At 40.2% G+C, this 22,370-nt stretch overlaps 1 protein-coding gene across 2 annotated transcripts in view; it reads left to right on the forward strand.

Moving 5' to 3' along the window:
- Positions 1-22,043, forward strand: part of ZW10 (zw10 kinetochore protein) — a 32,986-nt gene extending 10,943 nt beyond the window's left edge. For both annotated transcript variants that reach the window (XM_075191250.1, XM_075191251.1), the window contains 12 exons: positions 613-772; positions 1,235-1,384; positions 1,509-1,700; positions 2,679-2,839; positions 4,561-4,743; positions 10,158-10,384; positions 12,721-12,792; positions 17,677-17,846; positions 18,152-18,282; positions 18,539-18,670; positions 19,284-19,486; positions 21,851-22,043. In XM_075191250.1, coding sequence (XP_075047351.1) covers positions 613-772; positions 1,235-1,384; positions 1,509-1,700; positions 2,679-2,839; positions 4,561-4,743; positions 10,158-10,384; positions 12,721-12,792; positions 17,677-17,846; positions 18,152-18,282; positions 18,539-18,670; positions 19,284-19,486; positions 21,851-21,971 — 1,902 coding nt within the window. In that variant the 3' untranslated portion in view covers positions 21,972-22,043. The remainder of the gene's footprint in view (positions 1-612; positions 773-1,234; positions 1,385-1,508; positions 1,701-2,678; positions 2,840-4,560; positions 4,744-10,157; positions 10,385-12,720; positions 12,793-17,676; positions 17,847-18,151; positions 18,283-18,538; positions 18,671-19,283; positions 19,487-21,850) is intronic.
- The last annotated feature ends 327 nt before the right edge of the window (positions 22,044-22,370 follow it).

A 22,370-nucleotide genomic window follows, 5' to 3' on the forward strand; every position in this document is an offset into this window, starting at 1 on the left:
CCCCTTCCCCCAGTGGGAGGGGTAGTAAAGGCTAAATTTACGAGTTGAGCGGTCAAACTCATTTTCGTAAGGTAATTTTACCTCATGAACACACATTAAAAGGGCGCTTGCGTCGGGAAGTAATGCTCTTCCCCTGAGGAGGCCGGGGCTAGGCCCTAATGCATGACAAGAACCTTTTTAAGACCTTAAGTAGCTTGATTTGACTAGAATGCATGAGTATCATGCACGGGTTAACTTGTTTCATATATCCATGTAACGTACAGTGGGGAGTGCATTATCTCTATGTATATATTCTATGTAATATAATGTGTATGCAAAGATAGAGACCATGCACAATGAAATGGAAGGAATATTGTAGTATACACATGTCTATAGACAATTCATTGATTTCAGTTTTTCCTAGCATGGTATTAAATGCATGTAATTATGATCTAAATGGTGAGTTTCTGTTACAGACTGACTGCATAGAGCCAAATGTTATATTTCATGAAAATATGAGAAATGTATTCTATTGCTGTAGAAAAATAGAAAGACCTTTATAGCAGTCTCTTTATCTACTGTGTATGTAACTGTTTCAGGGATTGAATAACTTCTATTCATCTTTCTTATTAGGCACAGAGCTGTCTGAAAACACTGAAGTCTCGGAAGGGCTGTGAGCTGAAGGTATTGAAAGCTCTGGGGATAGAGCTCACTGTACAGAGACAAAACTTGTTGTATCACCTTGGAGAAGAGTGGCAGAAACTGGCAGTGTGGAAACTCCCCCCATCCAAAGGTATCCAGCAATCTGCTGTTTTTTAAAGGATATGTCCAATTTTTATTGCTTATCTGCCGTAGATGTGTAAAGTTTTAAATCGTCAGTGTTTACAGGTTGCGCCTATACAATGTACATTGTATAGGCGCCCGACCCACCAGTGCATCATATGATGATGTCGGCAGCTCTTTAAATCATGTTGGGAATTTGAAAACTGCTGGAACAACCAATAACCTTTTAGATCCAATTGAATAAAAATAATTTTAAACAAAATGCCATTTCCTTTAAATCAGTATTTTTTACTTTTCACTATGACATTTTAGTAAGAGAAAGAAATGGGTACCACGATAATACATTACAATCAAACTATATTGAAAGGATGAGACCTTTTACAGCAGCTGCTGAAAATACATAGGTCAAAACTGTCTTTAATGTATTAAAATAAAAAAAAAATCACCCTCCTTATTGTTTTTAACACTGCAGATCACTCAAGTTTGGATATGATCTTGAAGACTGAGTTGCACCTATGTACTCTACCATCATCTGATGAAGCAAATTCTGGTCCGTTACTGGGATCGGTCCTTCCTGCGTTGGCTGTTCTGGGAGAGCTAAGCACCAAATTGAAGTTCTTCAGTAAGACCATTTATTTCCTCTTAGCCTGCTGAAGAGTCGGCATAGACACAGAGTTGTAGCATTTTGTACTGTAAATGATTATATATCCTTTTACTAGTTATCACACATCTCTTCTCTTCCATAGGTAAATTACTATTAAATTACCTCCTTAAACCTCTGATCTCCTATCCATCATTGCACGCTGTGGTGGAATCTCAGCCACAAGGAGTTATATTGCGTTTTGAAAGCAGTAAAACAAATTTAGAACATCCGCCGCCTGTTGAGGTTTTCTTAAAGCTGAAGATGGTTCTGGAGTTAATTCACAAGCATTTACTGGGTATGAATATGGGCAGACTGCAGGTTTTGAACACATGAATGCATAAATTAAGTGCATTGCTTTTGAAAATATTATAGTTTTTTGACACAGGGAGTATAATCAATACTCACAGTATTGATTATACTCACATAATGTATTCAGTATAGTGTTTGTGGGGCTTTTAAAATAGGACAGTATTTCACTGGTGTGAAGTATTTGAGTACACAATATAGGTTTCGTGCCAAGAATATTAACGCATCCCCATCATCATCATCACCATTTATTTATATAGCGCCACTGATTCCACAGCGCTGTACAGTGAACTCATTCACATCAGTCCCTGCCCCATTGGAGCTTACAGTCTAAATTCCCAAACACAGACAGACAGACTAGGGTCAATTTTGATAGCAGCCAATCAACCTGCTAGTATGTTTTTGGGAGTGTGGGAAGAAACCGGAGCACCCGGAGGAAACCCACACAAACACAGGGAGAACATACAAACTCCTCACAGATAAGACCATGGTCGGGAATTGAACTCAAGACCACAGCGCTATGAGGCAGAAATGCTAACCACTTAGCTACCGTGCAGCCCCAGACCCTATACACCAATATTCAGAATAAATGTTTGTGGAATTAATGTTTTCTGGTTCATTTTATTTTTTAAAATCTATAAAAAAAACCAACATATTTTAAGATTTATATCTTGGGGTTTTTTTTGTTTGTGTTTGGTCTCACACTCCCTTATCTGGGATGTTACAAGTCCACTTTATAACCAGATTATTTTTATATGTGAGAATCTTGCAAAGTGTATCAGCTCACCTGTGGTGCCATTCAGTAATTGAATCCAATTCGCAATTTCTTCCTATTGAACAGTTATGTGCTATCTAGACGTATTAGGTCAGCATTGTCACACTAATCATTATAGTTATCTGTGCATCATTCATTTATTTTTTCATATACTCCGCACCAGTAAATTTTGAACTTTTGGTCTTTCTCCAGATGTATCTGTAGAAAACCAGCGAGACGAGGAAGGAAGGATAGTGGTTCTCGCAGAGGTTCTTGGTGATCTGATCTGGGAGGAGATTGCAGAGTCCATTATTAAAGACTGTCTGGTGTACTCCATACCCACCAATAGCAGCAAGCTTGAGCAGTATGAGGAGGTAATAACAGTCCAGTAGAGCCCTTATCTGCATATATATCTATCCTATATATTTATATATGATATATACACCGATCAGCCACAGTATTAAAACTTATGACAAGTGAATAACATTGATTCTCTTGTTATAATGGCACCTGTCAAGGGGTGCGATATATTAGGCAGCAAGTGAACAGTGAGTTCTTGAAGTTGATGTGTTGGAAACGGGAACAATGGGCAAACGTAAGGATCTGAGCGACTTGATCAAGGGCCAAATTGTGATGGCTAGCTAGATGATTAGGTCAGAGCATCTCCAAAATGACAGGTCTTGTGGGGTGGTCCTGGTTTGCAATGGTTTGTACCTACCAAAAGTGGTCCAAGGAAGGATAACCAGTGCAATCACACAGAAAAGCTACTGTAGTACAAATTGCTGAAAAAGTTAATGCCGATTATGATAAAATGGTGTCCGAACACACACTGCATCACATCACATCGCAGCCTGTTGCATGTGGGACTGCTTAGCTGAAGACTGGTCAGAGTGCTCATGCTGACCCTTGCCCATTGTAGGTGCTTTCAGGGGGTGGACAGGTGAGTGCCAGAATTGAACCATGGAGCAATGGATGAAGGTGGCCTGGTCTGATAAATCACTTTTTCTTTTAAATCATGTGGATGTCCAGGTGCATGTGCATTGTTAGCTGGGGAACAGATGGCACCAGGATGCGCTATGGGAAGAAGGCAAACCAGCGGAGGCAGTGGGCAATTTTCTGCTGGAAAACCTTGGGTCCTTGCATTCATGTGGATGTTGCTTTGACATGTACCATCTACCTAAACATTGTTGCAGGCCAAGTACTTCCCTTCATGGCATCATTATACCCTTCCTACACTTGCACATGATCTAAAATAAAAAATATTGAAACTCTACCCCTCAAATTCCAAATAGCTTTAATAGACATGTTCCTTGTGCAATATATAAATTGCATCCTGTGTAAGGTATGTAACAAGTCTATATGAGAGGTGGAAATGAGGTGTCACTCTGGCGCGGGTGTCTGTACTAACAATCCTCAAACAGAGAACACCGATAATTACAATGTAATGCTGAATTACCGACACGTGTGAGCCTGTCCAAAAGCACTCTTCAGATTGCCCGCTCCCAATTTAAAAATGGATTCTCTAACAGCCGACTATGGAAACACACCAATGGATTAAACTTGATAAAGAAAGGGCTGCTAATGTTAGTGTGAGTCTCCCACAGCACCAAGAACATTAACCAGCCCCACCTATAGCAGTCAGTTATGGCCAATTCACCTCCATCTCCTAAAATAATCTGTAGGTCAGCTTCTTGTGAAGCCACTCACAGTACACCCAGCAGAGACTCCTACTTGACATGCGCAACATTATGAAATATCTATTCTTTCAAAAGGGGCATATTTAAACAGATGCACTCCACAGAAACAATAGCATTCTAGCAAAAAAATATAATCTCAAACCATCCTGTGCACGAAGTTATGCACCCACAATGGTTCTCGCAAAATGGTATAATGCAACTTTTTTTTGTTTGAGTTAGCCTTCATACAAGGGCATACCTGTATATAAATATCTTCAGTATAGCACATATGTCAACGTTAGTCTGGGCTGCACCTCACTTGTCTTTTTAAAATGGCGAATTAACGTATTCATTTGGTTTACATTTTGTGTGTTTTTTTTTTTATTTTTTTAATAATTGTTGTGGTCTTGTCTTTGCAGGTTATAAAAGCCACTGAGGAGTTTGAAAATGCCCTCAAAGGAATGAAATATCTGAAGGGTGATGCAACTGAGCTACTTAAATACGCCCGAAATGTCAATGCTCACTTCGCTAGCAAGAAATGCCAAGATGTAATTGTTACTGCTAGAAATCTAATGACCTCTGATATACACAATACAGTGAAGGTGAGAGATCTCATACCAGTGTGTCTGCAGAGTTACATGTATATACAGTGTATTAACATTCAGAATAAAAACTATTGATTGAAGTGGAAGGCCAATAAGTCTTCCTATCATATACAAGTCTACTCGGTCAGACTTTTTATGTAAGATGAATTATTATAGGTTTAGTACCCCTTCCAATATAGTGATGCCAAAAATGTAGCACTGATGTCCAATATATAAAACTTAAACAAACATGAATTGGCACAGCACACATGGAAAGTGTGGTATGATTTATCCATCACATGTCCTAGTACTTTTATTTATCTGTGCAGCTTTGTTTCTATTGTACTGGCTGTACCAAAAACCTCATATCGTGGCGGTTTGTAATATGGGCTTAAACCTTATTTTCTCTTTGTTCCTTTTTGGTGGAGATTTTGGATTTAGAAAGCTCATACTGGAGTAGTTCTAGGTTCTGAAAACCTTCCTGTCTATACCCCATCTTAATTAGACAATCTGTTTTATTTTAAGTGTCCATGGGTTCTTTTCTACTGTGCTGTTTTGGCAACAGAAAACTCCTTTTATTTTCATTATTTTATTTAATTTGCAGTAGTGCTTGACAGCACTAGCAGTACTATGAAACGGTGCCAGGCTCACAGGTGCCGTTCCCAGCACCTCCTTTTCTACATCTCCCCCTTTCTCTGTCACTATCATAGGAAACTGTGACCAGGGGCCCGGTGTTAGGTGGTGTCTTCTGTTATATCACATTGTGTCACCTGACCTACTCCTGGAGCTCTGGTATAGATGTGGTTCAGCCTCCAGTCTCTGAGTTGTATGAGAGACTAGGCTTACAGCTGTAAGGCCCGGTTATCATGAAAAATGTAGTGCATTCGCTCTGGTGGTTGGGATAACGGTGAAGTCTACTACAGCTACAACTCTGCACTAGGGACAAACATGGACAGCAGGAACCTGTCCTATGGAGAGCAGCATCATATCGGAACTGGAATAGGAGGGTAAATATCCCCAGATATTGACTTCTCTTCCTTTCACAGGCTTTAAGTCACAGAGGAAAGGCCATCAGAACTGTTGCACATCTCCTATCCTTCTGTGGTACAGAGGCTTCTCTCCTCTATACTTTCTCTTCTGTTTGATTACTGAGAGTATCATCTTCTCCTCTGAGATTTGTATGCTATTTACATTCAAGAAAATTCTCTATAACTAAACTCTGTAAGCACTCTCCTTCTCTGTTTGTGTTTTCTACAGTATTGTCTGTGTGTGTTGTATGCACTCTTCCTATCAGATTGCGCTGTACACAATGGATATTTTCCTGGCAGTGTCTATAGATTACTATCTCCAATTTGTCTGTGTTATACAGTTATCCTTCTGACTTATTGTCACACTCCTGTATTGTCTGCTAAGGGGACCAGTTCCAGAGATAAATATGGAGGAGGAAATTATTCCATATGCCAGGCTGTTTGCTAAATGAATAACGAACCAGATGCCCGATGTACCCCTTGGGAAGTTGAGGACTGTGGTCCCCACACACCTGGAGAACACGCAGCCCTAGATGGTGGAGCCTGCCTGTGCAATGTCACTGATCCAATCCATAGTGGAGCATCCTAAGGAGTTAAGTGCCAACCACACTCCTATTCCTCCTGTAAGGGTTCTAGGGATGGATCCATCCCCTTAGTAGATTTTTACCCTGGGGGTTGCCATAGCCCATGTCAGTCGTACAGGATCCATCCTGGGCTAGGAGTTCAGAAAGTCCTCGTTGGAAAGATTATTAGATTTTACTTCAGATTGGGAAAGCTGAGTTCAGACTAGTTTCTGTCATATGAGGAGACTGAATCAGAGTTTACTCACAGGAGGAAGGCGAACTCCCGGGGGATTCTGATTTTGAGGACCCTGCAGGTGTTGAAGAGGGGTCATCTAGTAGTCAGGGCATCGATGATCTAGTACTTGCCGTTTGACAGGCCCTTTATATACAGCACCTAGCGGTACTGGTGCTTCCTGGTATTTCTTTAAGAAAAAAAAGATTTGATTTCTTTTCTCTATAATTATCAGAATTCTTGAGAGGTTTGGCTCAAACCTGACAAAAAAAACCCACAAAGTACTTTATCGTCTTTACAATGAGGATACTGAAAAATGGGTGTTGCTGCCTATTAAAGCAATAACTGAACTTTCATACCAACAGATACAAGAAAATGAAAAATCTGTAAATGGTTGTATTTACAAAAATAGATGCATGTGCTGTAACACGTCACCAAGCTTCAACAATCTGAACAATCAAACCTGATAAAAGCATTCTCTTCTAAGCCATTATCTGTAACAGGGACAAGAGTCGAACTTAGTCCTCGCTCAATGCATTATATCTTTGGGTCTCCTCCAAGACCAGGGGGTAAATGTATCAAAGTGCGAGTTTGCCAGCGTGTTTAAATCGCGGCAAATCACGGGTGTTTACCCGCGAGTTTTGGAAAAAAAACCATGAAATGTATCAAGCTGCGATTTTGACACTCGTGTTCAAAAGCTCAAGAGCTCCGGCAGCTGTCAAAATGGTAAAGAGCAGATAAAAGTTGAAAAAAAAAAAAAGCGTGAGGTCCCCCCACTATATTTATGCTTAACACTAGTGCTGCCTGACTAGTGCTGGTCCCGTGAAAATCGGGGAAAAATTTTGCGTAGGGACCCCCGATTTTCACTTAACCAGCACTAGGCAAACCAGCCAGGGTTGGCGGCACTATAGCAGGGGGACACGCGGCAGGGGTCCCCCTGCCATAATGACTAACCAATCCTAGACTGTTCAGCGCTGGGTTCCCTATGGAGTAGTGGGGTCCGCCGAAAAAAAACGAGCGCCCCCCCCCCCCCCTAGAAAGAACCAGCCCAGTGCTGATAGCACTAGGGCTCTTCCTGCTACCCCTGGGCTGTGGGTAGTAAGGTAATACGGCGAAAAAGTATGAAAAAAAAATAAACAGACGCCATTTTGTTTTGTGGAACTACAAGTCCCAGCCAGGTTGCCAAAAACAGTGTGGCCATGCTGGTGCTTGTATAACTACAAGCACCAGCATACCCACGGCAGCCAGGGCATGTTAGCACTTGGAGAACCACAAGTGCCAACATGCCCTGGCATCCCTGGCTTGCTGGGACCTGTAGTACCACAAAAAAAAAGTTAAATAAATAACACCCTTGTAAATACCACACATATTTATTAAAAATAAAAACCCCACAAAAAATACACTTACCACCCTCATTAAAACCACATCTATTTATTAAAAAATAAAAACACCCCAAATACTCACCAAAGATGTCTTCTTTCTTCTTCCAATAGTCTGTGCTTGCCCCAGTCCCAGCAAATTATACTTCCAAAAATGATGGCTTGTCCAATATCTTCATTGCTTCGGCCAGGAGGGCCCCATATTTGTAAGATCCCGAATCTTTGTTCTTGATTGTAGAAAAATAAAAAAAGTCTTTACCCGATGCAAACACCTCCTACTAGGTAGGAGATCCTAACTGCAATGAACTTACGTTCATTGCGTAAGCTATAACTACAGGATTATGTGATTTTCCCACGCACTAGGGTTAAGCATGAATAGTGGGGGGAACTCACGCTTTTTTTTTCAACTTTTATCCTTTACCATTTTAACACTGCCAGGGCAGTGTAACAGTGATGTGTTTGTACAACACGCTGCTATCTGGCGTGTTTTGAAGCAAACTCTCCTGAGTTTGCTAACTCGCAGCTTCATACATTTGAGAGCTGTATAGCTGCATTGGCAAACAGTCGGGAGTTTGATCTCTGGCGATTTTGCAAGTAGCGATTTTGACAGAAGCAGAACTCTGGCGATTTTGCATGAAATCTCAGCTTCATACATCGGCGAGTTTCAACTCTCCAGAGAAAATCGCTGGAGTTGCAAAATCGCACTTTGATACATTTACCCCCAGGCTTCAGATAGGTTTTTTTTTTTTTTTTCTTAAGCTGGAGGATAAAATCGCTTTGACTCCATTTATCAATTCTATGCGTGAAGCGTATGAGGAAAATAAGGTCAACTTTTGAAGCAGTGCAATTTGCACACTCTCAATCAAGGACTTTTTCAAAAAGATTCTAGTCAAATGTTCCAGGTTCAATCTTTGAGGTGACAACTTGATGAATTATAAGGCCAAGCACACATGTCAGTCTGTCTCTTGGTGCCTGAAAAGAGACTATCGACAAGGGCTGTTCCAGCACTACAGTCTACAGGTATACGGAGCGTCGACTCCACACTTCTGGCTGCAGGTACTTTGGTCCTGGGAGGGAGCAAAGCTTCACGTGAACATGCTCAAACTCATTCAGTTAGACAATGCCATGGCTGTGACATACATGATCATGAGCGTGACACCATGAGCATGCTAACAATGAAGGAGACCACCAAGTTTATTCACTGGACACAACTGTTTGTCCCAACAATTTCTGCTGTATTCATCCCAGTAGTGGAACATTTGGAGGCAAAATTCTTAAGCAGACATGTCATTAATCTTACATAATGGTCTCTCGACTTGGAAGTCTTCCTGCCGATTGAGGAAATGTGGGGTCAGCCGGAGGTTGATATGATGGCCTCTTGGCTAAATAGCAAGTTTGAACATTTTTGCTCGACATCCAGAGATATGAAGGCGTTCCTGGTGTCCATAACTGTCTATTGTCTATGTATTTCTTCCCGCTGATAGCCATGCTGCAGTGGGGCCTGAAAAAAAGCCAAAAGGGAGGGTTCTCCAATAAATCTGGTTGTGCCGGATTGGTAGAGAAGATATTGGTGCATCGACAGTCTAAAGATGGAGTCAGGGCTGTCCTGCAGGCTTCCTCTAAGAAACTACGTTGGAGCCGTTTTCTGCACCAAGGCTTGGCTAACTTTAACGGCTGCATCGGGCAGCCACCTGGTCCTTTGTCCATACTTTCACAAAAATTTACAGTTTCAATGGTGTTTGCCTACAAAGACGCAAGCTCTGGATTGAAATTTTTGTACACGGCTATGGCTGCTCATATACTCTGCTAAGGGCTGCTTTGTAAACTCCCCAAGGTTGCAGTGTCCCCCAAATAGGAAAAATGAGGGATTTGTACTTGCGTTAAATCCATTTCTATGATTCTTTTTGGGAGACACTGCCTGTGATTTGTTCCATTAAGGTTTGAGTGTCTTTTTTTTATTAAGGAATGGCTAATATTTTTGGTTGATCATTTCTCTCCTATTCTATGGCACTTTATAACTTGTAAGTTGGAGAGGGGCTATAGAAGGGGAGGAACGTCAGAACTTTGAACTGATTCAAACTAAGTGCCTGCTCCAGCATGAGCCCTCTATATTCAAGGTAGCAGTGTCCAAGAAATGGAATCTGAGAAATTGATTTAACCCTACAAAAAAAAGTTTTAAACTTATGGCTTATTTTAATTAACTACTATCCACTTTTTCTTTATTTTTTAGATCACCCCTGACTCAAAGGTGACTGTACCTAAACTTCAGAGCTCTGGACAAGAAAAGGTGAAAGTGGAGAAGAGCCCCTCCCGTGACGTACTGGCTCTAGAGAGCGAGGTCAAGCTGAGCCAGCACACATTCTCCTTGCCCACCTGCAGAATCAGTGAGTCGGTGGAGAAGCTAATGAAACTAGCCTACCAGACCCTTTCAGAGGCTACTTCTAGCAATAAGCCATGGTAAGGAATGAGCATCATGAAGTTTACAACTAGCCAAAGTCTATATGTATTAACACCTTTATAATGGGAGACTTTTCGCTACTTTGTGACCAAATTTTACATTTTGGTGATCTGCTGGATTCACCTGAAATATTTATTTATTTTAATACCTTAATGTATACAAGTAAATTATATATTGTTTCTCAGAACAGATAGTTTCCTGTGGTAGACTATTAGAATATACCGTATATACTCGTGTATAAGCCGAGTTTTTCAGCATATTTTTTATGCTGAAAAAGCCCCACTCGGCTTATACACGAGTGAACTTACCTCTCCGGTCCCTCAGGTCTTAACTACCACAGTGGAAAGCATGTGCGTTCCACAGACAGGAAGTTCGGCATTTGGAACGCAAACTTGCGTTCCAAATGCCGAACTTCCTGTCTGTGGAACGCACATGCGTTCCACTGCGGAAGTGATAGTCTAAAGACCTCTCTCTCTTTCCTCGACTGTTGTATTGGCGGCTCTTATGTCTTGGGGGTGAGTTAGGAGCCAAACTCTGCTTCTTCTTTTTGGGGACACCCTGCTGATGATCGCTCCTTGTGTAGTGTCGTTTTAACGGACTTCAATACACCAGGGTAACCGGAATTTCCAGCTTGGTATGCCAACTGTTTAATCCCAGTAAGTACGGTAAGTAAAATCAATCTCTCTCTCAAAGAGATTTTGTGTACCTGTTCTCCAGTTGAGCCATGTTTCTACTTAATTTAAAGACATTTATACTAACACTCATCACATGTAAGAAACATCCATGAAAAACATATATCTGGCCATGCCAAGATTCAAAGGTCACAAGACAATTCATCAAGAATGACCCCTCTTTCTCCTCCACACCAGATTAACATTTACTGATAGTCTCTTATTAGTTTACAAACAGAGATTTAATAAAAAATTTGTGTATTAATCTAATGCATTGATGCCACCCCCCAATATTTTTATTTTCGAAATTTACCAGTAGCTGCTGCATTTCCCACCCTAGGCTTATACTCGAGTCAATACTTTTTCCCAGTTTTTTGTGGTAAAATTAGGTGCCTCGGCTTATATTCGGGTCGACTTATACTCGAGTATATACGGTAGATATTTACGCCTTAGAAGCGTGAATGAGAGAAGAATGACAAATACACTTGTCAATGGTTCTTCCAATAGTTGCTTTAACCAGATTAGTTCATACACTAATATTTCCACCAACGCTGAGTATAGTCATGCCAAATAACATTATTTTATTAAATTCAATTTTGTGCACTAGTTATATGATCGAGTAACAAAGATTGATGAGCTAAAAGGCTCAGCCAATTCAATTAGTTTCTGTAATGCCTATCCACGGTGCAATTACAGCAAGTAAGACTACTTTATAATGTTCATGATAAGTTGCATTCTCTCACGAAATAATAAACAGCAGAGTCCGATCTGCACGTCCTCCCTTTCCACAGCCCGATCTCCACGGAAAAGCTCAATCCTAAAATGTTAAACTGATAGGGGCGCTTCCATAGTGTATTATCCAAGATTAGAAAGTTTATTGAAATAACAGACTTTGCAAGTACCAGATGAAAAGACAATTCCTGCATAGATCACATAATCAGTCGACTCCCGTTTTTCTGCTAACGGACACCATATGGGGAGCAGCTCTTACGGACATTGATCCACATCCATCTCTACACGTTTTATTTATTGAGACTTCGTCAGGAGGCGAAACGCGCAGAGCTGGATGTGGATCAATGTCCATAAGAGCTGCTTCCCATATGGTGTCCATTAGTGGAAAAACGGGAGTCGGCTGATTATGTGATTATGTAGAATGTATTAAATAAGACGGCTAGAATCTGATTGGTTGCTATAGGCAACACCTCCACTTTTTCAAACTTGCAGTTTAGTAAATATACCCCCAAATCAGCATCAATTCTTCTAGGTACAATTGCACAAAGTCGGGGATTTCATAGTATTATAGTCAGGTGTATGATTAACTGATCATACCAAACAGGTGATGAACATCATTTTCATGTAGGTTGACAGTCAACTGAAACAGAAATAACTGTAGGAGCCTTAAAACTGGTCTCTCTTGATTTCTTGGTTTTCTGAATGAAAGATATAGATTAGATGTTTATTATGATCGCTGATCTTTTTGGACACCCATTTAAGGCCATTTATTTCTTAAATGACCTATCTGGCCAGCAGAATTGCTTCTGTATGTGCACCTTAATAGTATGCTGTCTCTGAAAAACTATTTTCAGACTATTTTGCATTTAAAATCTTATTGTATGTTTTTGTTTGTAACTTTTTTTTTTCCCACCACCTTATCTTCTTTTCAGCGCCATCCAGCTATTCTACACTGTCAGAAACATTTTTCATCTGTTCTATGATGTTGTCCCAACGTATCACAAGTGAGTTTTATCAGCATACTCTTGTAACCCATGGCTTGAAGTGTGTGTGTGTAACCTGCACAAATCTAGTACATACGTTTTTCTGTTCTCATTCTCTGTTGGTGCCGTGCCAAGCAATTTAGCTTTTATTTTTTATTAACAGGTGACTTTTTTTTGGTTTTAAAAGGCAATGTAGATTTTTTTTTTTTCTTTTTTAACCTGTGCGCTATGTACGGTAAAAAAAAATAAAAAAAAATAGTTCAAACATCCTAATCGTTATTGTAATTTACTGTTTATGGTCTCATATTTTAAGGGCACAAGGTATTTCTTAAAAATAACCTTTGCTACCTCCATCTAGATGCGAGTATGTATACATCTGCACTATATGCAAGTGCCAAATGACTGCTACACAGACTTGCACTTCCAGGCAACTTCCTTCACAGCCGCTTTGTGCCCACAAACAGGCAAGATGTAGGGTAGGAGGAAACTATGCCAGAGTAAGCATTTGTACACAACCAAGTTTTGGCATTTGCACATTGCACTTGGTGATATGTCCAGAGGAAGCATTGAGGGATTATTTTTAGAACATACAGTACGTAGTGCCTTGTGCACTATTTTAAAAGTATTTAACCCTTAGGGGGGTATTCAATTGTTGCCGTTAACGCTCTCAAACGAGCGCTCTAAAAATATTAGCGTTAATACGGTAATTACTCGCTAAATTTCATCGCGCAGCTCCCTGAGCTGCGAGATGAAATTCAGCGAGTAAACTACCGTATTAACGGTATTTACGCGCATATTACCGTATAAACTGTAATATTTTTCGAGCGCTCGTTTTTTTTTTGTTTTAGCGCGTTACAAGCAACAATTGAATACCCCCCTTAAAGTTGATTGGTCCTTGTGACATGATGGACCACCTATGCCACCCTGTCTGTTGTTGCTGGAAACCGACTGAGCTTACTTTGCCACTGTTCCCTTTCGTTATACCAAATACACCCTCTTGCCGCAGTAGGAGGGGCTTACAAATGTTGCACTCATTACCGGCATCCAGTACCGGGTTTCTTCTGGGTAACTGACGCTGCTAATGTATCCCTTGCTGGTGTACCTGGGCTCGTACTCCTGACCGCTTTCGATTGATCAGGGTTGCTGTGGGTGGATCCCCCCCCTGGCCTATCACACTTGCCAGAGCTCCTGGGTAGCGGGCACAGCGGTGGTACATGAAAAGCTAGGTCCAAACCTCGGAACAGCCGGGATCGGATTAGATTTTGGGTCTAATCTATAGGTCACAGGAAGAGAAGTTTCCAAGCAGGTCTTTGAAGCAAGTGATGTTTGTTTGCTCACACTGGTTGAAGGTGCCAGGAGCAGGTCAGGTGAAGCAAGAAAAAACAATTTTCAATACAAGGTAGGGCTTTTTATACCGATTTGAGCACCGCATCACATGCTATTTTTAGAATCGGGATGCAATTTGTTTACCCAAACATAGATTTACATGCAATGCAAACCTAACAATATTTACACTTCACTGTTATGTGCTAAAACTTGATGCTTGCATTATCTGAGATCCAGTAATGCCAGACAGCCAGGCAGCGGGCCCTTGCTGGGTATCCAGGCTAAACAGGTTTTTGTTACTTCACATAAAGACTTACTTAACATTTCCTGCTATCAGCAAACAGACTTCCTCTAGCAAACTTACAAACCCAAACAATGACACTTGCATACAAAACACATCCCAATGTAACATGATAAGTGCATTTCAAATTATACATTGGTGCCTGCACCTCTGATTGAAAAACATTTCTACAATAAATTATTTCTACATGATCCAGCCACAAATAAGTTATTTATAAGGGATCCAATCACAGTCCTCTTTTAGCATTTAGATTTGTTGCCAATAATTACTCAAATAATGAAATCGTACGCTTGCTTTACTACTTTAAAGCAGTTAAAGGATGCGTCCACGTTTCTAGACTTTATTATTTTTTATTTTTTTTGGTGGTGATGGAGTCTTCATTTGCAGTCGGCCATATGTTGTCTTGTATTTATGTCCAGCCTCCACTGCCACATCACATGTCAAATGTCAGTAGACTTGAACTGACAAGGAAGAATACGACTGATGTTGCATAGATGAAGTGGCATGCAGCCCATTGAAGATTAATACTCCTCACTAAAGAGTACTAGTTAGCAGAGATGGGGTAACTGGTAATTCTTGGTTATGTACAATAAAATACCTCAAAGGACTGAATTTTTTTCATTAACAGTCTAATATTTAATTTGCATAAACAGCAAATGGTACACGGTGATGGGATTATAGGTGCTAGTGAGCTGTTCACAAGGGAAATAAATGAGCTGAACATTAATAATACACAAGTTTTGCCGTAGCCAGTGGCCACCAGCAAATGCTTATTTGGTATTAAATATAACAAGTTACATTTTGTATAGAGGGTCATTTGACAGTGGCCTGCTGTGTGTTTTTATGTTCCCCCTCCTCATACATGACACTGCACTGGCAAATGTAACCCTGCCCTCAACTACTGTCCTAGTGGACATGTCCCTGCCTTACCCACGCATGTTTTCTTTTCTTGGTACAGCACTGGCCCAAAAATTAAGAATTTTTTTTTTTTTTTTTTGGGTGAAGGACCTCGCTGCAATCTTCATGTCTGCTTTAGCACTTCATGCTCTAACCCTCGGCACAGCACATAGGGAACTTGTAACTTGAACTGCTTTATCACCGTGTGTCTTAAGACTTATTGGGCGGCAAATGAAACAGTGGGAGCAGTAAGTGTTTCTGCTTTTGGCAAAGCATGACTAGAAACTGCAACTTTCATGATGCATTACACATAAATGACACAGGGCATTTAGATTGGCATTAATTTTTTAGAGACTCGTTGAGAGTTTTAATGAGCAGTTACTGGAGAGCTACTTAGGTGGCATGTGAATGAGGGAAACTGGGGTTGGAGGAAAAGGCTTCAATTGTAATTTGAATCCAGACTGTCATAACTCTGAAGAGCGCTTAGCTTCACATTAGAGACCTTGTAGTTATGCGATACTGTGTTACCAAGGATTTCATATTTGCTGGGTAGAAATTATATTTCTATTAAGCGGAACTAAATCGAATTATTTGTGTGCATGTGCTGTTTTGTGTTTCTAGCTGTGACCATTCATTTTCGACTGATTTTTAACATTTCTTTACCTGGTTACTATGATTCTAAACCACCCTTAAAAAATATTTGCTGTGGATGCATTATTCTAAACATTTTGTTTCTCAAAACACCCTCTAATAATAGTTTTTGCTTTGTGACATAGTAAAAATTAAAATTGAGCCTTTTACTGGGTACTAAGATCTGTATTGGTCTATCAACAAAAAGCTTTTTGTAAAATGGTTTTAAATCTCTCGACTGTCCTAAATATTTGTCTTCACAAAGAAGGTATAATTCTAAACCAGTCCCTTTGGGTAATTCAAAGTTATTTGATTGTAGAATACAGGTCTTTAAAAATGCAATAGTTTCATGATGGAATCCTAAGGTTAATGTATTTAGTGCACTACTCTCTTTGATGTAGTCTGTTCTCGAAGATGTAACTTGTTCTGAACCTGTAATTTGTCCAAATAAATATTTGTAGCAGGAAGAAGACTGATCAAATACTTTTTGATATATTTTGTATCTGTGATTCTCATGTTCTTTGCAAATGGCAGAATAAACACAACCCTCATTCTGCATACAGCTGGCTTAATCCCTTTTTTTTTTTTTTTCTTTTAGTGTTTGCAAATAATATGTTCTGTGCCCAGAAGCATTCATATTCTAACTACTAGGCTCTTCAGGTGTTATCGAAACGTAGTTGCATTTGTATTGTTTGAGAGGGATGTAATGCCGATGCATCACTTAGAAAGGTTAACATGATTTAAAATAATGTGTCTTTTGAAAAGCAACTAAAATATGAATATATTGAGTTTGAAAGTAGGTGCATTGTGCAACCTTACCCCGATTTTTCACATCAGCTTTTGTAAAATATAAGGTGTAATGGAGTATTGTGCAGTGCCATGAGCTCGGAGTCAGTCGGACTTACTTCTGCACAGTCTGTTTTCTAATCTGCTATGTTACTGTTACGAGCCGCGGCGGTGCCCAGCCGCCGCGACTCACTCACCTGCGTCCCGGCCGTCGCTATGGCGACCGGGACATCACTTCCGGCCCTGACCCGGCCGTTGCCGGGGCAACGAGAAGACGCTTCAGCGCTGCGTCCCGGCAATGAGAGGAAGCCGGGCGCAGCGCTCACCATATGTTCTAGCCTGTGGGCTAATTAATGCAGCCTATTAATTATGCTGGGGGCTGTGTCTAATTCAGAGCTAGGCTCTGATTGGTGGCCACTGGTATTTAAGGCAATGAGGTCTGCTGCCTCATTGCCGGTTATAGCTCCTGTGTTCCAGTCTGCTAACCTGCTAGTTCCTGTCCTGTATCCTGATATCTCTATTTGACTCCCCGTGTATGACCCTTGGCTTTGATTTGGACCTTGCTTGTGTTTCCTGTGACCCTGATCTTTGGCCTGTTTACCCGTTCTGCTATTTGCCTGTGACCCCTGACCCCAGCTTGTTCATCGATACTGTTGCCTGCTGCCGGCCCTTGACCTCTGCGTGGACCTGACTCCTCTTGCCTGGGTTCTCCCCAGCTGGTACGCACTTCACGACCCTCTGTCAGTCTGCGGCCCAGTCTGTCCCCACCATCAGGGGCTCCAGTGAACACCTGACTGGCAGAGTAGATTCCGGGTTGTGTTGTGCTGGCTGGAGGGGTTCCTAACAGTTACAGTGATACTTCCATATTTTTATTGTATTGTAATATTTGTGTTACCACTTACTCTGTAATTTCCTTATTCTTCCGCTGAGGATGTTGAGATTTTTTTTTCTTTTTTATTTTATAGAGAGAACCTACAGAAACTTCCCCAGCTTTCTGCCATCCACCACAACAACTGCATGTATATTGCACATCATCTGTTAACACTTGGACACCAGTTTCGGTACCATCTTCCTTCTCCGCTCAGCGATGGAGCAGCTACGTTTGTTGACATGGTTCCCGGATTTAGACGATTAGGTAGGGAAGGTTAAAGAGCTTTGTGGTAACTGGTTGGCAATTATCTTCTTGCTGAGAAAAATAAGCTGCATAAACCATTGAACGTAAATACCCGTTACCTTTTATTGTAGCTTTGTTTGGGGCAAATAGGTCAAATAAATACTGTCAGAGCACAAGCTAATCTGATTAATATGTGCCTGCTTCTTCTATGTACTTTCTATGTAAATGCATATAGTTACTGTAGCTTCCCTTTTCCAGCAAGTCCCTCAAGTTGTGCACTTGTCTTTCCCCATTTTAATGTTTTTAACTGTCCATTTTTCCAAAAGGCACTGAGACCTTTCTAGCACAAATGCGCTCCCAAAAAGGAGACCTCCTTGACAGGTTATCAAATGCAAGGTCATTCAGCAATATGGAAGATGAAGAGAATTACACGTCAGCCCACAAAGCAATAAGGCAGGTGAGAGTTGGCATCTGTGCCTTACACTATGATTATATGTTAATAAACTAGTCATTTACATTGTGACAAAATAGAGTGGGGAAAAACATTTTGAAGCATCGGCAACAGCAATATTAAACTACATGTAGTTTTATAGGGCATTCTACTCTTCCTCTGCTACAGTATTATAAAAGAAAGCCAAGCCATGTATTAATGTCATTGTTTTCTGTGTATGTTTCTGGTGAATAGTTTACTCATCATCCCTCTCTTTATTAAGGTTATTCATCAGCTGAGTCGATTGGGGAAGGTGTGGCAGGACGTACTTCCCGTGGCTATATATTGCAAAGCCATGGGGACATTGTTGAACACAGCAATCACTGAAATTATCGGCAAAATCACAGCTTTGGAGGTTGGTGATTATCTGTCCGAGTAGATTGTTAAAGCTGCTTTAATGATTATCAGATTTGTGTTGCCGTAAACATGAACAATGGCTGATATTTGCAAATCATTGTTTGATTTTCTTTTTTGTTATATTTTCACGTGTGTTTGCTCCAGTCAAAGCACATGTATACCAGACAAAAGCGGTTATAAGAATTATTTAGTGTTCAGTCTCCCCTCTGTTCCTCTCATGAAATAATGCTATACAAATCTATAAAGGGAAAATATAGAAGATTTCATATGGCGTTTTTATAAGACTTGACTTATTACGAATAGTTACTCTATCGAGGAAGGTGGTATCCAACTGGTTTTAATGTCAAACTTATAACACATGCAGCAAGTAAACTCATATAACCTACTTTCTTCTGGCCAAATAAAACAGTTTGTGCTCCCAAGAAAGCTGATAACAATGATACTCAAATAATTTTATCAACTGGGGGATACCAGTTAAAAACTGATGAATTTCCCTGTTTGTTTTTTTCATTTGCTAACAGAAGATTGGAGGTTATTTTACCTTCATATTTTTTCTAATTATATAATGGCTACAGAGAGACTGCATTTTGACTGCTTTTCCATTGTGACAGGACATCTCCACTGAAGATGGAGAACGGCTGTACGCACTGTGTCGTACCATGATTGAAGAAGGGCCCCTCGTCTTTACTCCGCTTCCTGAAGAAGGAAAGAACAAGAAGTTTCAGGAGGAAGTGCCAATCTATGTGCAAAAGTGGATGAAATTCAAAGAACTTATGATCATCCTGCAAGCAAATCTTCAGGAGATTGTGGATCGGTAAGTGGCTTATACATCAGCTGCCTGGTTGTTGGATACATTTCTTTACCAGGTAACCTTTCTTGGCTGCAATGTGGGGGAGAGACACATTTATGGTGAGAAGGTACATATGAAGAGTCTTGGTTTGGTTAAGCCCCTTTTTCACAATTTCTAGAGGTGTGCGCATCAATGCACTTTAAATTTTTGTTAGAAGACCCTTATGCTGGACCTAGAGGGCAATCTATTTCTAAACTGCATCTTTGATGGATACCCATTGCTGGTCTTCATATTCTATCTATGTCCCTCTCTCTTCTCATCAGGACCTACTCATACTGGCACAGCATTCATGGCCCAAAACCCTAACATTCTCTTTGTATGGTTGGGAGATTTAATAATTCATAGTCTGGTATGTAGCCCAGGGGGTATACTGCACTGTTTGTTACATGCCTACTTCCTTCTGTGATCTTGTTACAGGATTGGGACTTCATGTTGTGGAAGTACATTCTCAGTTGCACCTACTCTGACACTTGGCCTCTTTAATCCCCATTTCCCACATAGATTCTTTGCTACCAGACACCTTCTAGCTATAATTGATGAAACAATTGTTCTGGATTGGTCATTGTCCATTCCCCACAAAATTGGGGTCTTTAGCCACCCCAAATATTCAGGAAATTTAACTTCTTTCCTTAAACAGATTTGTGTGTGAGTGGTCGGAATGTTTTAATATATATTATAATATAGCAAATACATTGGTGGCCTGGGATGGTTATAAAAGTTACACTAGGAGGCTGACATCTAGAGATACGTTAGAGAGGACTGAATTATGAGACCCAACGTTAATTAATTTGCAAGCTGATGGAGTACCAACTCTCCATGATTCCAGAAGCAAAGTGAAAAAGTTATTAAATAGTATTGGAACTATTTGCAATGCTCAAGGTAATAGTTGCTTCCCACCTGCTAAGGTTAATGCAGCATTCATCCATTCCCCTTTTCTCCTCCACCATTGAGCTTGTGCAGTTGGATTTTGCGTTATACAGTACTACACAGATCTCTCCAGCTTCAGCATCGTTTTCTATTTTATCTGTGAAATGTCCAGTATTAAGTTGCATCCATAAGGATCACATTAAGACATTATATTCTAACCTTTTACAGCACATGTGATGGAGTGCAGTAGGCTGGTGCAATGGGCCTGGATTAGTGATACTGGTCGTCTTGGGGCTTATGACTGGGAAAATGCCTTATCTGTGTCCTTTGAGGTCTCCTCTTAATTAAATGATAGTTGTGATGGGGTATCCAGTTCTGCTGTACATGAAGGTCTGTTGGCTAGTGCTATTCGAATCATTGAACCTATCCGGTAACAAGCAAAGCATGCTATAAACTTTTTTCCTGGCCAGGGAGTCTGCGGCTATGTACTGGATTTTCTTTAACTCGCACGTGCGGATGCAATGGCTGATATTGGTAAAGTTATTCCTTGTATCTTCTTTGAAGTTGCCACAACAAACTTAAAAATATGATTATTCTGAAGTAATTGTATCTTCTCTTGGCCTCCACTCTAAGTGTATTGCATCACCATCTCTCTTACCTCTGGCAGTGCTCCATAACTTGACTGTGTTTGTGCACATGCACTTAGAACTGATAGAGAGACACTCTTGTTTTGCAGATTGGATAAATGATGCTCAAATGTGGGGTATACGGTTTACTTTTTGAGACTTATCAGCACTCTTGAGTGTATTTGTAGATATAAATTTGCTTTTATTTCTCAAATATATAATTATTTCTGTTTTTAGAAACGCCTGATGTGACTTGCATCTGTGTAATCTGTTTTATATGTACAAGTGTACACTGCTGTATTCCTTTGTGTACATATACATTGTTGCCATCTATTGGTGAAACTGGAGAGCAGCCTAATGCAGAATTGAGGAGAATGGTTGATACACTTAATATAAAAGTAGAAAAAACTTTTACCTATTATTTAACTGAAAGAACTGTTACAAGCTTTGTATTCAGGCACTACATTTATTTGCTGGTATTGGCGGACTTTAGATCCTTTACACCAGACCTCTTAACATGGATCCTTATTTGCTATTTTTTCCCCCTGCACATTTGATTTCTCCAGGAGTTGTAAATTATGCTAAAAGTAGTCTATTATTACCTTCAAGATTTTAAATACAAGTAGAAGTAGCCAAAGCTTGAAGGCTGGAGGTGATTTGCTGTACAGATTGTAAGTTCAAATTCTTTTTACACTTTCTTTAGAATATGTTCCGGTGTTCCGGTTGTTCGATATCTAATATATATAAGATGTACATGTGTCATGTAATGATAAAGCTTGTATCTCTCAGGACATATGGGGCTCACGGTGTGTTCTGCTTCTCTCTCCTTCTACAGGTGGGCAGACGGTAAAGGTCCCCTTGCTACAGAATTCTCCACTAATGAAGTAAAGAGTTTAATCAGAGCTCTCTTTCAGAACACAGAGAGGAGAGCAGCAGCTTTGGCCAAGATTAAATAACGCATAGATAGTATCCTACATGTAATATTATGTACATACTTGACACCATTAAATCTGTTCTTAAAAAAAAAATGGCATTTTTCCTTTTTGGGTCTACTTTAAAATTCTACTCATTAGATATTTGTTTTGCGCAGCAATGATCAATTCAGTTGAGTTGAAGCACTTGTTAAACCCCAGGAAACTTTTCTCATTCCTTAAGCTTTATAGCTGTAGTTAATGGAGTATTAAAAATGGTGTTAAAATCATCCATCAGTCCAGTAACTGCCTTTTTTATATTTGGATAGCTTCCTTGTCCTATAAAACCAGAGTGATTATCATACGTATGATTACACCACTTCTTACAATGCGCTTTATTGCTGGATTCAATTATTCAGCATCCAGTTGAGGTTACTGCAAGTC

Source organism: Mixophyes fleayi, chromosome 11 (assembly GCF_038048845.1).
Source record: "Mixophyes fleayi isolate aMixFle1 chromosome 11, aMixFle1.hap1, whole genome shotgun sequence".
NCBI lineage: Eukaryota > Metazoa > Chordata > Amphibia > Anura > Limnodynastidae > Mixophyes > Mixophyes fleayi.